The 19,116-nt window shown below is 38.7% G+C and overlaps 2 protein-coding genes across 3 annotated transcripts in view; both read right to left on the minus strand.

Annotated features, from left to right (window-relative positions):
• Nucleotides 1-974: 974 nt before the first annotated feature.
• On the minus strand, nt 975-1,439 carry LOC131238955 (uncharacterized). Its single transcript, XM_058236530.1, has one exon. The coding sequence runs from the start codon at nt 1,437-1,439 to the stop codon at nt 975-977; it is 465 nt and encodes a 154-aa protein (XP_058092513.1).
• Nucleotides 1,440-4,694: 3,255 nt separating this feature from the next.
• The window catches only part of LOC131240081 (WAT1-related protein At3g30340-like), a 58,300-nt gene continuing 43,878 nt past the window's right edge, over nt 4,695-19,116 (minus strand). The window contains exons 5-6 of one of the 2 annotated variants that reach the window (XM_058238114.1): nt 5,943-6,094; nt 4,708-5,242 (exon numbers count right to left, since the gene is read on the minus strand). In XM_058238114.1, the coding sequence (XP_058094097.1) occupies nt 5,110-5,242; nt 5,943-6,094 (285 nt within the window). In that variant the 3' untranslated portion in view covers nt 4,708-5,109. Of the gene's footprint in view, nt 5,243-5,942; nt 6,095-19,116 lie in introns of both variants that reach the window. The other variant, XM_058238115.1, reaches the window with a different exon arrangement.

A 19,116-nucleotide genomic window follows, 5' to 3' on the forward strand; every position in this document is an offset into this window, starting at 1 on the left:
AATAAAATAAAATAAAGATAAGAATAATGACATTTTTGAGGCCTAGAGAAACAGCTTACACTAAACAGTCTCTGTAAAGAAATGGCCAATGTGCAACTGGTTCAGTTCAGTTCAAAACTTCAAAGAAGTTTGCAACCGGGAGTGGATGACACTAACTTTCAGATCTCAATGAAGTTTGCAACCGGTGCTCTAGTGTTTCCATGTTCATGTACTCCTAATAGTAGAAAGAGATGCATGAGTTTTAAAGATTACCAGGGGAAGGTATGTACACAAATGAAATCTTTTTAGTAATTGAAGCTGTCTAATGACACAAAATAGAAAGAGAAACAAATCGTTTTTCAGACAACAAAAACCAGCTTTGAGCTGGTACCATACAAACAAGTAATCTATCTTGAAAAAAAAAAAAAAAAACTCAACATGGCAAAACCAAGAAACTTAAACACATGCATGGCAGATCACTTTTGAAGTAACATTCTTAAATAGGGATTCCTCCAACCTTTTTTTTTTTTTTTTTTTTTGAGGGGGGGGGGGGTGGGGGTTAGCTTGCATTGCCATCCTTTTAAAAAAAAGTTCTTCAAACTAAAAAATGATAGTGGCTCTTTAAATGCACAAATGGCATAGTTTTATAGCCATTCAAACAGACTTTTTATCATGCCATTTCATCAAAAAGTTAGCATTTTTATTTATTATTATTATTATTATTATTATTATTATTATTATTATTTTACAAAAGAGATTTTCAGATTATTGTAGCAAAAATACATATATATTTTCCTACGAACTTCTTTTGCTTTTCCTTTTTTTTTTTTTTTCTCTACTACCTTTCTTTTCTTTTTCCTTTCTGAAAACTACCTGAACATGCACTGTAAACAGCCCCTTTCTTTCTTATCACCATATAAAAAAGCTACAATGGAAATCTCCCTTTTTCTCACTCCAAACCTCTCTTTCTCTATGTGGCTCCAACACCAAGGAAATCAATGAAAGGCATGCTGATCTTCTCTCTCATGATCACTCTCCCCATGCAAATAGAGCCTGTTTCTGTTGTGGGCCATCATTGATTCAGCTGCAGAAACTGATACTTCAGAATTAGAATCTGAATGGCCTGATTGATCAACACCACCCATCATCATCATCACTGGACCACCATGATAGAAACCATTGCTTGAATCACCAAACTTCTTATAACATCCATTGCTGAAAGGTACCACCTTCTCATTGGTGCCCGTGAGAAATTGAAAGGGCTGATGTTGTTGGGATGGGTTTAATCTGGTAAAACCCCCAACAACCATCTTGTTTGATGGTGAATTTAGGGAGAGATCAGTGCAAGTGGATGCAGACTCATCCCTATTGCTGTTGTTGGTAGAATCACTACAAGCATTTTTGCTGTTCATCTCCAACCTCTTGTTCAAGGCCTGAGAGATCAGTGCAGGTTGATGCATTTTTGCTGTTCATCAAAAAGTTGGCATGCCATTTCATCAAACAGATAGAATGCATGAAATCTAGCCATCTTATCAAACAGATAGCATGCCATTTCATCTAACCATTTCATCAAACAGTTAGCGTGCATGAAATCTTAAAGACAGAAAAAGAGACATAAAGAGAGGAAGATATCAAACCTATGGAGAGGAGCCTCAGATTCCTTCGGTTTTAAAAGATACCTCAAAGATATGAGAAGGGTTTTGAATGGCTTGTCTTTCTTCGAGTAGGAGCTTCACAACTGCTATAATGGAGAGAGATAGAGACGGCAGAGATGCATTGGAGAGAGAGGGAGGAAAATGAGAAGATGGAGCAGAGATCGGGAGGGGGAGAGGATTGAGGAACGGAGGGACAGAGGATTAGGGAACAGAGAGAGAGAGAGAGAGGTATTGGGCGCGGCTCTATTTTTGAGCGTGCGCCCAATTTTGGGCATCCTTTCGTGAGACGGACCTGGACGGTCCTATCAAGAGCTCCGTGGGGCCCACCATGATGTATTTGGTTTATCCATTCTGATCATTAATTTTAATAAATTATTTCAATTTATGATCCCAAAATTAAAGTAGATTGACCGCCCAAGTGGACCACACTATAGGAAGCAAATGTGATTTAATTTCCATGCTTCCTACCATGTGGTCCACTCGAGCATTCGATCTAATTGAGTTTTTATTTCCTATACTAAAATAATATTTGAAAATAGATGGACGGCTTAGATATCACATATATTTTTTTTTAGGCCCTATAGGGCCTCTTACACCACCGTTAATTATTAATGGTATAGCAACATTTTAGTTACGGATTAAAACCATAGTAACTATAGCTACGGTTTATATCCGTAGCAAAAAACTAACGTGGTCTGTATGCTTTGCTTCTTTTTTTTGTAGTGATTTGTTATGTGTATCTTCGCAATGATCAGGATTTTGGTTGGGGCGCGCAACTAACCTGAGATCAGGAGTTTACCACATTGAGTCTGACTATCCAAATTTAGGTATGGGACTGGTTTGGATAGAAATCCATTGTGGTGGACTCCTTAGCCTGCGATACTACGTACTATCATCCCGACTTCACACTCCAGCTTGGTCATTTCATTCGCATCGCATTACATCCTTAGCACATAACATTTGGTTTATTGTGCTTCTATATTACATAACATAATTAAGGTTAATGGTATTCATGGCTCTTCAGGATTTGCATATTGCATTGCATCATCGGCATCTGATATTTGGCTTACTATGTCTCCATATTGCATAGTTGATCTACATTGCCTATTCAGTAAATGATATTAGTTTATTATATTTTTGCATCACATAGTCTGGATATGGCTGATGATATTTATCGGCTTATCAGTATTTTTTCGCATTACTCTAATATTGTATGATTTATTAACATGCCCGTATTACTAATAACATTTATGGGCTTGTCAGTATTTCCGCTTACTCTAATTACTCTGATATTGCTTACTTGGCACTTACCTTGCACACACACTTTCACCACCCTCTAAGCTTTCTATAAGCTTATGCACGATAGATGCATGTAGGTGGCGTTAGGTCGCAGCAGCGTTGAGCTTGGAGCTTGCAGCTGTCTTCTGGAGCTTCGATTTTTGATATATGTATTTCCCTTTCAGTATCGTATTCAACTATTTATATTAGTGGATATGTGATGATGATGTTGCCTTTGTGATTTGGGTATACTTGTGGTTATGCTTCTTATGAGACAAATGTACGTTGAAAATCCTCCTTATAAGATCCTAGAATCGAAATTTGGTGTATGGCGCTGGAAGCCGAGAATGTGGTACTACGGAGGTTATCAACACTGGATTCGGTAATCGAAAATTTTGTGGGCCCGGTTTTTGAGTTTGGGGCGTGACAATAGGAGCAATCGGCGTCCTTTTCTTTGGGTGTAAACAAGCCCCAGAGAAAGCTAGAGACGAACCATGCTATTGGGTGCTCTATGGGGCCCACTATCATGTATTTCATATATCCACTCCATCCATTCATTTTAAAATATAGTTTTAGGATATGAGCCAAAAAATTTGGGAGGTTCACAACATAAGCGGACCACACCAAAGGAAGCAATGATGACAATGACACCCACCGTTAAAACTTTCTTAGGGGCCACTGTGATGTTTATTTACCATCCAACATATTTGTATGTTCATGTAAACCTGAATGAAGTGGAAACACAAATATCGGCTTGATCCGAAACCTCTGCAGCCCCCAAATTTTTTCTAATGGTGATAGTTCAATTCTCACTTGTGGTCCAATTAAGCATTTATTCTGCCTCATTTTTTGGATGATGCTGTAAAATGATTTAAGAAAAGAGATAGACGGCATGGATAAAATCCTAACATCACATTGGACCCCACAGAGGATGGTGGTAGGAAAACCCGCTTTGGATGGAAAAGGTATTGAAACCGTTTTTTATTAGGAACAGCTTTAGAACCAAAGACATGGCCATTCCTGATCACTAATATTCGTGTAGTTAACTTTCACCGGGCTTGCCAGCGTCCTCTTATTGATGAAAAATGAACAGATTTAACCGATTTATAGCTGTTTTCATAAGAACTCGAGGATGCAGCTGAGCTGATGAACGATGAAAGGGATACATATCCTTATCTTACGGAAGAAAAAACTTGTTGCGCTAGATTAATTAATTTCAGTTTTATTTATTTTATTACTTGGATGTTTTGTTTGTATTTTTGAGTTGATTATGGTAGACATGAGTTGTAATTCTTTGAATGTTGGATATTACGTTTGAATAAGACCCCAAATGGGTGGGTTAGGTTTTAGTTGATAAAAAATGAATGGAACTTAGATTAATGTTATATATACATGAGTGCGCCATGTCACCATGCATATTTTATTTCATTAATTTTACTCTGTATGAATCACACTGCCGAATTCGGGATTGGGATGCATGCCTAGTCTCCAAATTTTGGGTTGTGACACTAAGGTTATAATACACGACCTTGCCCATTCAGTGGACAATTGAATGCATTAAAAAGATCATCTATGAAGACTTATGGCTTGTCAAACCAAGTCATTTGGCCCAACCCATTGATAACCTCTATTGGTGGGTTGGACTTGGTAGGGTTGAAGCCAAGCCCAACCCATTGATAACCTCTATTGGTGGGTTGGACTTGGTAGGGTTGAACCCAAGCCCAACCCATGGGTCATATTCCTAGCGCGAGCCTGACCCGCTAGCCATTTAGATTTCCCCAACTACTCTGTAAAGCAGGTCGCGCCAATTCACCCAGGTTCCGATCCGAACCATTGCCACCCTTGATGCAAGAATCCAAATGGGCCATAAGTGTCAACAAGTACAAGGTATTATGGAATTATAAGATCTAACAAGAGCGTAGAAAATACAAGGACGATCATGGACGAACTGCTACTCACATATTCCGCAATCTCAATGGTAGGGTTAGGGTCCATCCTCTGTTTGGTTTGCTTTTCCAATGGCCAGATCATGGACGGTCTTGTAAATGATTGCTTTCCATAATCATCTATAGCCCAGCACTCAAACTGCGTAGAAGAAGGCGGGAAAAGAAAAGACATTCATTACGAAAAGTTCCACTAATCAGATGGTTGAGATTGTCTGATCAGTGTAACTTTTGGGCCAAGGCTCAGACCAGAATCATGAACCGTGGTTTGAGATAAGGGAAGTCGTCGTGGTATCATCTCCGTCCGTTGAATGGTAAGCTTCTTCGTTGGCTTTGGACCATAGGTATATGTAAAGCCCCGCAACTACCATGATCGATCCAACAATGCTGAAAAAACCAGAGCTGATGTTAAAACATATCTAAAAATCAGGAATAAAATGCTAGCGTCCGGCAGGCTGCATAAAAATTCTATGCAGTCCCCTTCTTAGTTCTTACAGTTCATGTGGAAAATGCGTGGAGATCGGTACTGTTGTTTTGGTGGGCCATCATTGGAATGGGATATATGTTAAAAATCAAGGTGCCTAGACTGTCGTAGCTATATGATAAGTTATGTGAAAAAGGAACGGTTACAACAGCAGTTCACATGGAAACATCAAGAGCTGTCCAACCATACGATTTTTCTCCTATAGCCTGCCGACACTGTAGTCCACCACATCAATGGTCCTGATCACAGCATGTTTGATACATGCACCTTCCAGATGGAACTGCATAGAACGTTTGCACGAGTCTATCAGTCATCCTCCATTAGTCTCGTGATCTGAGCTAGTGTTTCATTATCTCAACGGACAGGAAGTACTCTTGTATCTCGTACAGATAGGTGGACCGAGCGGGTACGCTAGAATCTCACCAAATGATGTGTATAGTCTGTCTGTACATGTGTGGCCCACTAGATGAGAAGGCCCATTTGAATTTTCTAACAAGGGTATCTTCGAAGTGGGCCCACCGTATGAAGCGGCTTGGATCTGCTACAATATGCCACGTTGGCAAATCTAATTCCAGATTAGTCATGATACATAAGAAAGATTACCTTCCAACGCGCAAGGCGTGGCCCAGAAATGCAGTCTCCAAGATGGTCGTAAACACCAATCCAAGGGGTGCGAAGGATGCGACGAAGGTGGGTCCCTTCAGGGTGGCACACCACGTACAGAATAGGTATGCTAGCCCACTGTTAAAAACCGCCTACATGGTACATAGTATATGTGCAGATCAAACGGTTGGATTTTCATTGGAGAGTCCTGTTTTGTAGGACGGATGTGGCACACACAAGGGTGGGATCCGAGCCATTCATCTGGGCCATCTCAGTTTAGTTATGCCCTCAAATCAAAATCAGGCTGGTTTGCTCTTCTTATGGGCGATATGTCAAAGATAAAGTAATGGATGGTTGGATAAAAGGTAGAGGCATCATAAAGATCATCAGGGGCCAAAACCAAAATGGTCTTTTCATTCAGCGGGCAGATCGTTGAAATCTATGGACAGCCAGTGGTCAGATTTGATGTATGTGTTTGGCCCATTTCCAACAGATACAATCTTCATGATTTGGCCCACCACTTCATGATTTTCCACCAATGTGAAACATTAGCTGAAAATACAAGTTACATGTTTTACACGCAACAATGTTTTTGGAGAGCCCTTTTAACAACAAAAATAATAATAATAATAATAATAATAATAATAAGAAATAAATAATAAATAAATAAAACTTTATTTGGTTCACCGTGACGTGTGGTTCACATCCACTACTTTGAAAATCCTCCCATCACATATTATGGCGTGGTAATAAAAATCAGGTGGATTCAAAACTCAAGTGGGCCACGTACATAACAAAAACAGGATGGGCGTAGATTGGGTAAAACCCCTACCAGGACCTAGCCAGAGACGGATAGTCCTGTCAGGGATCTGTCGGCCCACTGTGATTTATATGTTTTATACACACAGGTCATCTATTTAGGTAGATCATTTCATGGCATGAACCTAAACAAGAGACAGCCTCAAGTGGACCACACCACAGGTAGCAGTCAAGATTGAACTTCTATTGTTGAAAATTCATAAGCCCTACAAGGATGTTTATTTGCCATCCAACCTTCTCATAAGGTTACATAAACCTGTACGGAGGAAAAGCATAAATATCAGCCTGTTCCGAAACCAAAACCTATGTGTGTCTTCAATGATATCTTTTCAATCCCCACTGGTTCTTGTGACGTAGTTTTTTTTTTCAAAAAAGCTCATGCCTTAAATTGATCTGCCAAAATGGATGAACATCATAGATAATATACTCATTATGGTGGGCCCTTCAGAGCCCCTGATCAGACCGTCCGTCTCTAGCTGGATCGCGGTGGGGGTAGTACTCAATCAGCGCCCAATGGGATTTGAACATTCCCAAGGAGCCCAACGAAGGTTACTCCCCATCCCTATTTTTTTCCCACACATTTGATTGGTTTTATTTTTAATCACCCCCTAACATAAGCTCGCAAAAGATGGAGATGTGGATGTCACACACGTACACATTAAAGTCGATCCTGTGGAGACTTTTATTGGACGGGCCCTCAAGTTCCTCTGAACAACTGTTGTGGGAAATTGACATTGTTTTTTAGTCGGTAGAGTCGGTGTGATGCAATTTAATCGCACCAATTTTCACCGTACGTACACATCACGTCGCCAATCTGTCCCTACTGTAAAATGGGCCATCATGGGAAAGTTGAAACCGTCCTGGTCATGCAAATGGATTGACCAAGCCGCGCAATTCTTCGTCCTAGAATCCACGGTGGGGCCCACATAGATCCCGTCATCTCAACCATGTGCCGTGGAGATTCATTAACACAATGTGATCTTCCTAACCGACACACTGGGAGGCCTTTTTCTTTATTATTTAATCTTAACCCTCTCTGTCTATCGGGCATCTATTAGTTTCTCTAAAAGGGGTTACATGGTATTCAATCATTGTTAAGATTCGAATTTAAAAATGAAACCAGTGGATGAAGGGTGTTGGGATTTTGGCCTGTGGAATCACACAGATCTAGATTTAGGATAGCAATACAATGACACCAAGCAAACACAAGAGAACACATATATTTAATGTGGAAAACCCTTTTTGGAAAAAAATCACGGCACAAAGCGACAAAATTTCACTATTAAAGCATCAATTATAAAGAAAGAGGACTTACTTGATTCGAACAACCTCGAATCTCACCCTTGCTACACCCTTTGATAACTCTAGAACCCTTTAGAATACCTTTAGTAAGCCTTAAAATCCTTTAGAATAGACATAGGGACCCATATTTATATTTTAGAAAACTTCACTTTCGTACCCTTGCGAAAACCGCCTTATATTTTCGCAGTCCGCACAAGATCCAGACTCGAATCTGTATAACCTCTACTAGTCGAGCCGAGGCCTCGACTGGTCGAGGGACCCCCTTGACCGGTTAAGCAACCCGAATACCAAAAAACCCAAGTTGCTGGACTTTTAGTTGAACAGCCTTCGACTAGTTGAGTGGCCCACTCGACCAGTCGAGCCAGGCTCTCGACCGGTCGAGCAGCAAAGATTTAAGGCATATGACGACAATCTCCACCATGCCTTCAATCTTTAACCGTGTATCTTGCTGCTCTCTTCTCTTATCTCTGCATCATATCATAACTTCAGTTAACGCTTCTCGTGCACATTTCGTCCTTCTTTTACGCCATCGCCAAGCCCAGAGAACTTACACAGAACTTGAACTTCTCTGCAGGAATGATCTAAGTGAGCATGTCTGTTGAATCAAAATCCACGTGCTCACCTACCTTTGCTCCTGTCTTCTCAAAAGGAAAGATGTAATCTTCTTACCATCTCACCGCTATTCAATATTGTTTACCGGGGTACTTGCTCACAACATTGATAGCTTATGAAATAATCAGTCTAATCCAGACTATGGCATACACGGCCAACCGCATTCGAATAAGGCTCATGAGATATCCTGCTTTTCCTCATCTGTTTTGGAACATGTCCTGAGGAAAACTTGAGGAGAGACGCATAAGAAACGCTCTCTGGCTTTACCTGACCCATCACATCCTTGATTAATACCTACATATAAGGTATTCCTCCTGTGATTACCAAAGCCTACTCATCTTTCAGTCTCAACGCCGAGAACCATCTCTGCAGCCCCCAATCCTTCATCCTGAATGTCCCACTTAATCGAGTCTTCAGTACATTGATTTCAGACATGTCGTAATTGGCAATCTACATGTCATTAATTCTTGACTCACCATGAAGGAATCAAACCACTGCTTAGGTGACAGGTCGAACCACGACCTCCTGCAAAGTCTTTTTTTAGCCCTTTTAACTTCGAACTGTTCTGGTTGCTTCATGTATATCTGCTCTTCACTTTTCCTTGTAGAAGTGCAGACTCCACATCCATCCTTCCAGCTCAAGATCACATTGGCCAACCAGCGCCAATCACGGATCTAATAGACACCTGCTATACCGTCGGCGCGAATATCTCTGAGAAGTCGATCCCTTCTCTCTGAGCATAACCCTTCGCTACCAACCTCACCCTGTATGTATGTTGTATCCTCCTAAAGATCCACCTGCATCCAACTGCTTTTCGGCCCACTGGAAGCTCCACCAGCTCCCATATATCGGTTTGATACAACGAATCCATCACATCGCTCATAGTCACCTTCCACTTCTCAGCACCAGCCTCACCTAGAGCCATTAGAATAGAAGATGAATCCCCTATGATACTGGAGTCGTCCTTGTACCATGGCGATATCCTACGATCATGCCGTGTGATTCTTCTCACAGGTGGCTGCTCCACTTGCTCTGTATTCCTGTCCGCACGTCTAAGCCTTCCTGCCCTACCCGCTCATGTGGTCATGCCCAACATGCCACACACGTGCAGAGGTGAAATCCGTTATATCCACTGCAGCTCCACCTTTTGAAGTACTCCCGATCAACTTGTACAAGTTACCAAGTCGTTGCGCTTTCATGATTACTTATGCCCCCTTAGATACCTTCAGAGCACTATCAATACCTGTGTACTTGCATCCTTTTGCCTCAAGTACACCAAGAGAAATGAGATTCTGCTTCAAATCAGGAATGTGCCTGACATCAGTCAAGGTATGCTCCACCCCATCAAACATCCTGATATGCACCGTACCAACGACCACAACATTAAAGGCAAAGTCATTGCTCATAAACACCTGTCCACCATCGCACTCCCTGTAGCTAGCGAACCAACTCCGATGAGGAGTCATGTGAAAAGATGGCCTTGTGTCTAGCATCCACTCATCCTTACGATCATCGTATGACCGTCTAATAGTAGATACAGACAAAACATTACCATCACATCCACTCGATCCATCTGACGTGGCAACATTAGCCTCCCTGTACGAAGCCTCAGAATCTTTTTTCTTCGATTTAGGATTTTTACAATCCTTCTTCACATGTCTTTCATTCCCACAATTCCAGCACTTTATCTTTCCTTTGCCCTTGCCCTTGGATTTGGATCTAGAATCTGAAAAACTTGTACCTTGTTCAGAATTCTTATCCCTTGTAAACAGTGCATTAGAAGATGTCCCCATGTTACCATTTAGCTTTCTCATAGCCTTTCCTTGAAGGACTGAGATAACAGTGTCAACACTTAGGGTTTTATTTACGGTGCACATCGTGTCCCTGAAAGACTCATATGATGCAGGAAGAGAATTCAACAATATACATGCACGTTCCTCATCTTTTACCACTTCCTCTATATCTAGCAATTTGCACTTCAATTTATTAAAGTTGCTGATATGGGCTTCTAGATCTCCACCCTCTACTATCTTGAAGGTATAACACATAGCTTCAAGTGTAGGTGATTTTCAGAAGACTTCTTTGCATAAATGTTCTCTAACTTCGCCCACAAACTAGCCGCAGTTTTCTCTCTCAAAACATTATCGAGAACCTCATCCGTGAGAAATAAAAGGATAGATCAACTTGTACAAGTTACCAAGTCGTTGCGCTTTCATGATTACTTGTGCCCCCTTAGATACCTTAAGAGCACTATCAATACCTGTGTACTTGTATCCTTTTACCTCAAGTATACCAAGAGAAATCAAATTCTGCTTCAAATTAGGAACATGCCTGACATCAGTCAAGGTACGCTCCACCCCATCAAACATCCTAATGCGCACCGTACCAATAGCAACAACATTACAAGCAAAGTCATTGCCCATAAACACCTGTCCACCATCGCACTCCCTATAGCTAGCGAATCAACTCCAATGAAGAGTCATGTGAAAAGATGCCCTTGTGTCTAGCATCCACCTGTCCTTACGATCATTGTATGGTCGCCTGATAGTAGACACAGACAAAACATTACCATCACATCCATTCGATCCATCTGACGTGGCAACATTGGCCTCCCTGTACGAAGCCTCAGAATCTTGTCTCTTCGATTTAAGATTTTCACAATCCTTCTTCACATGTCCTTCCTTCCCACAATTCCAGCACTTTACCTTTCCTTTGCCCTTGCCCTTGGATTTGGATCTAGAACCTGAAGAACCCGTACCTTGTTCAGAATTCTCATCCCTTGTAAACAGTGCATCAGAAGATGTCCCCATGTCGCCGTTTAACTTTCTCATAGCCTTCCCTTGAATGGCTGAGATAACGCTGTCAACACTTAGGGTTTTATTTGCGGTGCACATCATGTCCCTGAAAGACTTATATAATGCAGGAAGAGAATTTAATAATATACATGCCTGTTCCTTATCTTTGACAACTTCCTCTATATCCAGCATTTGTACTTCAATTTATTAAAGTTGCTGATATGGGCTTCTAGATCTCCACCCTCTTCCATCTTGAAAGTATAACATTATAGCCTCATGTGTAGGCGATTTTTAGAGGACTTCTTTGCATAGATGTTCTCTAACTTCGCCCACAAACTAGCCGCAGTTTTCTCCCTCAAAACATTATAGAGAACCTCATCCGTGAGACATAAAAGGATAGATCAACTTGTACAAGTTACCAAGTCGTTGTGCTTTCATAATTACTCATGACCCCTTAGATACCTTAAGAGCACTATTAATACCTGTGTACTTGCATCTTTTTACCTCAAGTACACCAAGAGAAATCAGATTCTGCTTCAAATCAGGAATGTGCCTGACATCAGTTAAGGTACGCTCCACCCCATCAAACATCCTGATGCGCACCGTACCAACAGCCTCAACATTACAGGCAAAGTCATTGCCCATAAACACCTGTCCACCAACGCACTCCTTGTAGCTAGCGAACCAACTTCGATGAGGAGTCATGTGAGAAGATGCCCTTGTACCTAGCATCCACTCGTCCTTACGATCATCGTATGGCCGCCTGATAGTAGACACAGAGAAAACATTACCATCACATCCACTCGATCCATCTGACGTGACAACATTGGCCTCCCTGTACGAAGCCTCAGAATCTTCTCTTTTCGATTTAGGATTTTCACAATCCTTCTTCACATGTCCTTCCTTACTACAATTCCAGCACTTTGCATTTCCTTTGCCCTTGCCCTTGGATTTGGATCTAGAACCTGAAGAACCCGTACCTTGTTCAGCATTCTTATCCCTTATAAACAGTGCATCAAAAGATGTCCCCATGTCGCCGTTTAGCTTTCTCATAGCCTTCCCTTGAAGGGCTGAGATAACGGTGTCAACACTTAGGGTTTTATTTGCGGTGTACATCGTGTCCCTGAAAGACTCATATGATATAGGAAGAGAATTCAACAATATACATGCATGTTCCTCATCTTTAAGCACTTCCTCAATATCCAACAATTTGCACTTCAATTTATTAAAGTTGCTGATATGGGCTTCTAGATCTCCACCCTTTGCCATCTTGAAGGTATAACACTATAGCTTTAAGTGTAGGCGATTTTTATAGGACTTCTTTGCATAAATGTTCTCTAACTTCGCCCACAAACTAGCCGCAGTTTTCTCCCTCAAAACATTATAAAGAACCTCATCCGTGAGACATAAAAGGATAGATGCTAAAGCATTACTATCAAGGTTTTCCTATTTATCATCTTTCATGGTAGATTTTCGCTCCTCAAGAGCCTTAATCTTGCCTTACTTGGTTAACAGGCTAATCATCTTAACCTTTCATAACTCAAAATTATTTTTTCCTGAATACTTCTTAATATCAAACTTGCTATTTCCCATTATTACTAATCCTGCAGATTCAAATCTGTGCCCCAACGATTGCTTTGATACCACTTGTTGGGATTTTGGCCTGTGTAATCACATAGATCTAGATGTAGAATATCAATACAATGACACCAAGCAAACATAAGAGAACACACAAATTTAACGTGGAAAATCCTTTTTGGGAAAAAACCCAGGCACAAAGCGACAGAATTCTACTATGAAAGATCAATTACAAAGAGAGAGGACTTACCCGATTCAAACAACCTCGAATCTCACCCTTGCTACACCCTTTGATAACCCTAGAACCCTTTAGAATACCTTTAGGAAGCCTTATAATCCTTTAGAATAGCCCTAGGGACCCCTATTTATAGTTTAGAAAACTTTACTTTCGCACCCTTAGGAAAATCGCCTCAGATTTTCACAGTCCGCACAAGATCCGGACTCGAATCTGCGTAACCTCGACTAGTCGAGCCAAGGCCTCGACCGGTCAAGCAGCCCGGACACCAAAAAACCCAAGTCGCTGGACTTTGAGTCGAACAGCCCTCGACTAGTCGAGTGGCCCACTCAACTGGTTGAGCCAGGCTCTCGACTGGTTGAGCAGCACAGATTTAAGGCATCTGTCAACAAAGGGATCTAACATAAAGTATAAGAAAGAGAAGTTTACCAAATAATAATAATTTTGAAATATAGAGTGTGAAGATGAGAGGCATTCTACTTCAACAATGATTGCAACAGGCACTCATTGGTATAGAGAAGCGTCCTGCGACTATAACCGATGAAGAGTAGCGAAGACCTAGATGAGAAGATGAAAACCTTGATTCAATTATGTTTGGCGATTGACGTATTTTATAATGTCCTTGATTAGAAGAGAACCATAGGATTTGGATGAAGTTAGAAAATTTGTACATGATGAAATCTCTTAGTAATCGTATCTATAAAAACGATTGTATAATCTGAAAATGGTAGAAGTGTTGGATCTTAATAAACATATTGGCACGTTCAATCAATTATTTCAAAAGTTGACGAGAATGGAGGTGAAGATCGACGAAAAAGATCAAGCCATAATTCTGTTAAATTCTTTTCTAGGGTCATATTAGAGTCTCATAGATACTATGTGCCACGGTGGATAGAGTATTGATGTTGAAACTATTATCTCAGCCCTTCATTTGAAGTAGTTGAGAAAGAAGGACAATAGTGGGGTTCCTCTACGAATGTGTTGGTAGATAAGGAAAGAAATTTTGAGTGGGATGAAGGATATTTGCAATGTAAGTATAAATTTAAGGGCAAGGGAAAGATGAAGTGCTAAAATTGTGGAAGGATTTAACATATGAAGAAGGATTATCGAAATCTTAAAACTCAGAGCACGGATAAATAAGGAGATTCAACGAGGAAGGCCAATTCAACATAATATGATGTAGGTACAAGTGGTTGTGATATACTGTCAGTGTTCATGGTTGAAAACTTATATGATGAACATAAGAATAAATGCATTTTGGATATGGGGGCATTGCATCATTGTTGTCCCCATTGGAGTTGGTTCACCACATACAACAAGTATGAGGTGGCTTGGTTCTTATGAGTAATGATCATGCCTGTTAGATTGTTGGAATTGGATCTGTTTGCATCAAAATGATTGATGGTATGGAGCATATCCTATGGGATGTGAGACATGTTCTTGATTCAAGGAAAAATTTGATATCTTTGGGAAATCTTGAGGCACTTGGGTACAAATTCACCAAGTTTGATTGTGTTCTAAAAGTTTCAAAATGAGCACTCATTGTGATGAAGGAACAACATAGTGGTAACCTTTACAAGCTAAACGAGAATAGCATATCAAGTGCAGTCGCAACATCTGTAGTGAAGTCCACATCAACACATTTGTGGCATGCATGCTTAGGCCACATGAGCGAGTACGGTATGAAGGTAGTTTTTGATTGTTATTTTATTTTTACATTTAAAAGTATTAAGTTTAATATATACGAGCATTGTATATATGGTAAACAATCACGATTATCTTTTAAGTTTAGAAAGCATGCAAGTAAATGGATACTTGATTATGTGCATTCGGATGTATTGTGGGTCATCGACCGTTGTTTCTAAAAGAAGATCATTATTTTTTTGTCTCATTCATAGATAACTAATATAGAAAAGTTTGAGTTTATTTCATGAAGCATAAATTTAATATTTTTTTCCCACCTTCAAGATGTAAAAAGTGATGATGGAAAAACAAGCATGGTAGAATATTAAATTGTTTATGACAAACAATGACGATGAATTCACTTTGAAGAAATTCAATCAATTCTGTAAAGATGAGGAGATTGTACAACATAACACAATTAAGTATACACCAGAATAGAATAGTATGGCGGAACGTATGAATTAAACTCTCTTTGAAAGAGCTTGAAGTATGTTAAGCAATGCTAGGTTAGGCAACAAGCTATGGACTGAGGCTGTCAATAAGGCTTGTGTAAGTGCTATTATGTTTAAAGAACATTTTACACCTTGTTTGTCAAAACATCTTAGCAAATGATCTTTAAGTCAAGTTCAAGTCAAGCTTAAGTTGAAGTTCAAGTTAAGCCCATGTTGAAGTTCAAGTCAAGCTCAAGTTGAAAATCAAGGTCAAGCTCTACTCAAAGACTAAGCTCGATCTACTAAAGTTTTAGTAGAAGATCAAGCTCCTAAGAGATGTTCTAGTCTCTGATATACTTCAAAGTAATGAAGTTCAGTCCATACAGGTATTATAAACCCTAGAAAGACCTTAGGTTTAGGTGCTTTCAAAACATATTTAAAATTAGATTTTTATAGTTATATTTGGTTGAGTTTTGACTAGCCTAAGTTGTGGCTCGACCAGTCTAGAAATTTCTTGACTAGTTCTAGTTCTAGTTGAAGTGAAACATAATTTGTCTTACTCCTTTGACTAGTCGAGTGGGTTCCTCGACTAGTCGAAGGATCCTCTTCGACCAGTCAAGCGTTTCTCGGCTTGAAGTCCAACAACTAAAACCGTTCAGATTTTGGCATTATCAACCAGTTGGAGACCACCTTCGACTAGTCGAACAGGGCCTTCGACCAGTCGAGCATAGCCTTCGACGAGTCGAAGATCTGTTAGATCTTATCCTGCTCAAAATTAAAAATATGTTGGAATTAAATCTGGTGTTTAAACGAGTCGAAGACTGTCTTAGACAAGTCAAAGCAACAACTTCTGTGTTTATAAATTGAAGTTCTTTCTCAATCTGAAAATAAAATTTAAGCCTATCAAAGTCCTTATTCAAGAGAGAAAGAAGCCTCACTTATTGTCAAGTTATTAAGTGGTATTTATAATTTATTTTATAACTTTTTGTTTAATTCCTTAATCTCTTATTCTATCATTCTGATTCTAAAAAGAGAGAGAATACTCTTCTTTTTGAGATTTAAAGGAATTAATACAAGTCGTCATTGTTTTAAATCTAATTAAAATCAATAAAACCCTGAACCTTTTTTATCGGACTGAACATTGAACATTCGTCATTCAAGAAAAGCGTTTCTATGACTATAGTTTCTTCTATGGTGGAGATAGGTATATATTTACATTTTGTAGTTAGTTTATATGAGATAGCTAGAAAATCTCAGAGTTGGTTTTTCTGAGATCAGCCATAAAATCTCAGTGAGGGGTTTTTTTGTTTGTGATAGCCCAATAAAATCACAACTGTATCAAGTTTTAAGGTAACCTTGTGCAAACCTCATTTATAGTGAAAGCCGAGTGTAGTAAGTGTGGCTGTTTGAGAACAGTTATTAATACACCGAACCACTACAATTTGGTGTTGTGGTGAATGTATTTATTACTTTTGTGGTGAATGTTATAATTTCTTTTATGCAAAAGTGATGAATGTTTGTAATAGATAGTTTTATTTACTCTTGCTTAGTTTGGAATTTTGATTCTTATCACATTCGTGAAATAAGGTTATCCTGCCTGAACTTGTTTAGGTGAAGGTTGTCCTACGAATCAGTCTGAATGAACGTTTCAATACTAATGCAATTGAGATTTCTGATTTATTTACTTATTCAACATTTTATTCGATTATTTGGCATAATCCTATTCACCCCCCTCTAGGACTTCTTAAGCTTGCCTTTTCAAGTGGTATCAATGCTAAGTTGCTCATTTTTTTTTGGATTAATTTTCTTGAGTTAAGATTTAGAGCTTTATTATGTCAAATTTTGATAGTTTATCTATTACCAGGCCATCAACTTTTGATAGCTCTAACTATTTATACTGGAAGGCTAGAATGAGAATTTTTATAAAATCCTTAGACGAAAGTGTGTGGCAAGCCACTGTGATTAAATGGAAACCTCTTATGACTGAAGTATTAGGCAGTGATGGAACTAAATCTATGAGAGAAACTGCATTCTATTTATGCACTGCAGCTAAGAAAAGTAAAAGCTGTGGTAATGTTAAAGCCTTAAATGTCATAACTTGCGCTTTATCGCCTGATGAATTCAAAAGAATTATTTCATGCGATACAACTAAGCAAGCATGGGATATTCTCGAAATGATACATGAATAAACTTCTATAGTCAAGAAATCAAAAGTTCAAATCCTCACGCCCAGATTTGAGAAAAATTGTATGGAAGAAAATGAAACTTTCATGGACTTCTATATGAAACTAAATGACATAGTAAATTCCATGTGTGGTCTAGGAGATAAAATCTTAGCAAGAAAGGTTTGCGCAAAAATATTGGGATCTCTTCCTGAGACATTCAATTCTAAAGTTACTGCCATTCAGGAATTGAGAGATACTGATCTTATGAAGGTTGAAGAGTTAGTTAGCCCTCTATAAACATATGAGTTGAATTTTAAAGTTCGTAAAGCTAAGTCTATTGTTTTAAAATCTTCAAAATTTATTTCAAAAGAAAATAGTTCTAATTCTGATATTAAAAATGAAGATGATATGACAATGTTAGCTAAGAAATTTTATAGAATTTTCAAAAACAAGAAAAGATCAAAATTTTAAAAATCAACTGATAAAAAGAAAGGAAAATCTAATTCTTGAAAATCTAAAAACAAGGACGATCAATGCTTCAACTGTCATGAATATGGGCATTTGGCTCATAAATGTCCTAAAATAGATAGGTAAAAAAGAAAGGGCATGATAGCTACTTGGGATGAATCATCTGATTTTGAAAGTTCTTCTGAGTCTAATGAATCAGAACAAGAGATTACAAACACAAATGATGTAAAAGCTCTTATGACTATAGCCAAAGTCACTTTTCAAATAGTTGTAATATATCTGACTATGAAAATCTCAGGAGTGATCCTGAAAATGAAAATGAAGATGACATTCAAGATGCCTACAATGTCGTATATAGAGAATGTTGTAAAATTGCTGTTAAATTGAAAAATGAAAAAGAGAAATATGTTAAACTAAGAGAAGCACTTGAAAACTCAGTTTTAGAAAAATCTCATTTTTCAGATTGTCTTCAAAAAAAAAATTAGATTTAAATTTTAAATCTTCTGAATTGGAAAAATCCAAAACAGAAAATGAGAAACTAAAACTTGAAGTTTCTTCCCTTTTGAGTTTTAAGGACACTTGGAAATATACCCATGGTGATTAAAAGCTTGAAAAATTGTTAACCGCATCTAAAAAATGTGGTGAGAAGACTGGTCTGGGTTATATTAAAGGTAATACCTTAAAACCTAAGGATTCTACTCCTATTTTTGTAAGAGGAGAATCCTCAAACTCTAAAGATAAGACTTTAAAAGATTTTAATCATATTGATTTTAAAAAAGCAAAACCCTTTCAAGTTCTTAAAAACAATAATGCCATCATCTATAAAAATTAATGAAATAATAAATCTCCCTTAGCTGAAAAATATTAGACTTGCTTAAAGAGCTTCTAAAGTCTAACTCAAATGAATATGGAGTTTATAGAAAAAAGAGAAATCCTAACTCCCAAATGCATTAAAATTCAAGAGTCACTCCTAAACTTAGAACCATTATGAAATGAGTTCCAAAGGTTAAGTGTCTTGTTGTCTATATAGCTTTCAAAGCCATTAGCCACTCAAAATGGTACCTGAATATATAGTGGATGCTTAAG

Source organism: Magnolia sinica, chromosome 3, assembly GCF_029962835.1.
Source record: "Magnolia sinica isolate HGM2019 chromosome 3, MsV1, whole genome shotgun sequence".
NCBI lineage: Eukaryota > Viridiplantae > Streptophyta > Magnoliopsida > Magnoliales > Magnoliaceae > Magnolia > Magnolia sinica.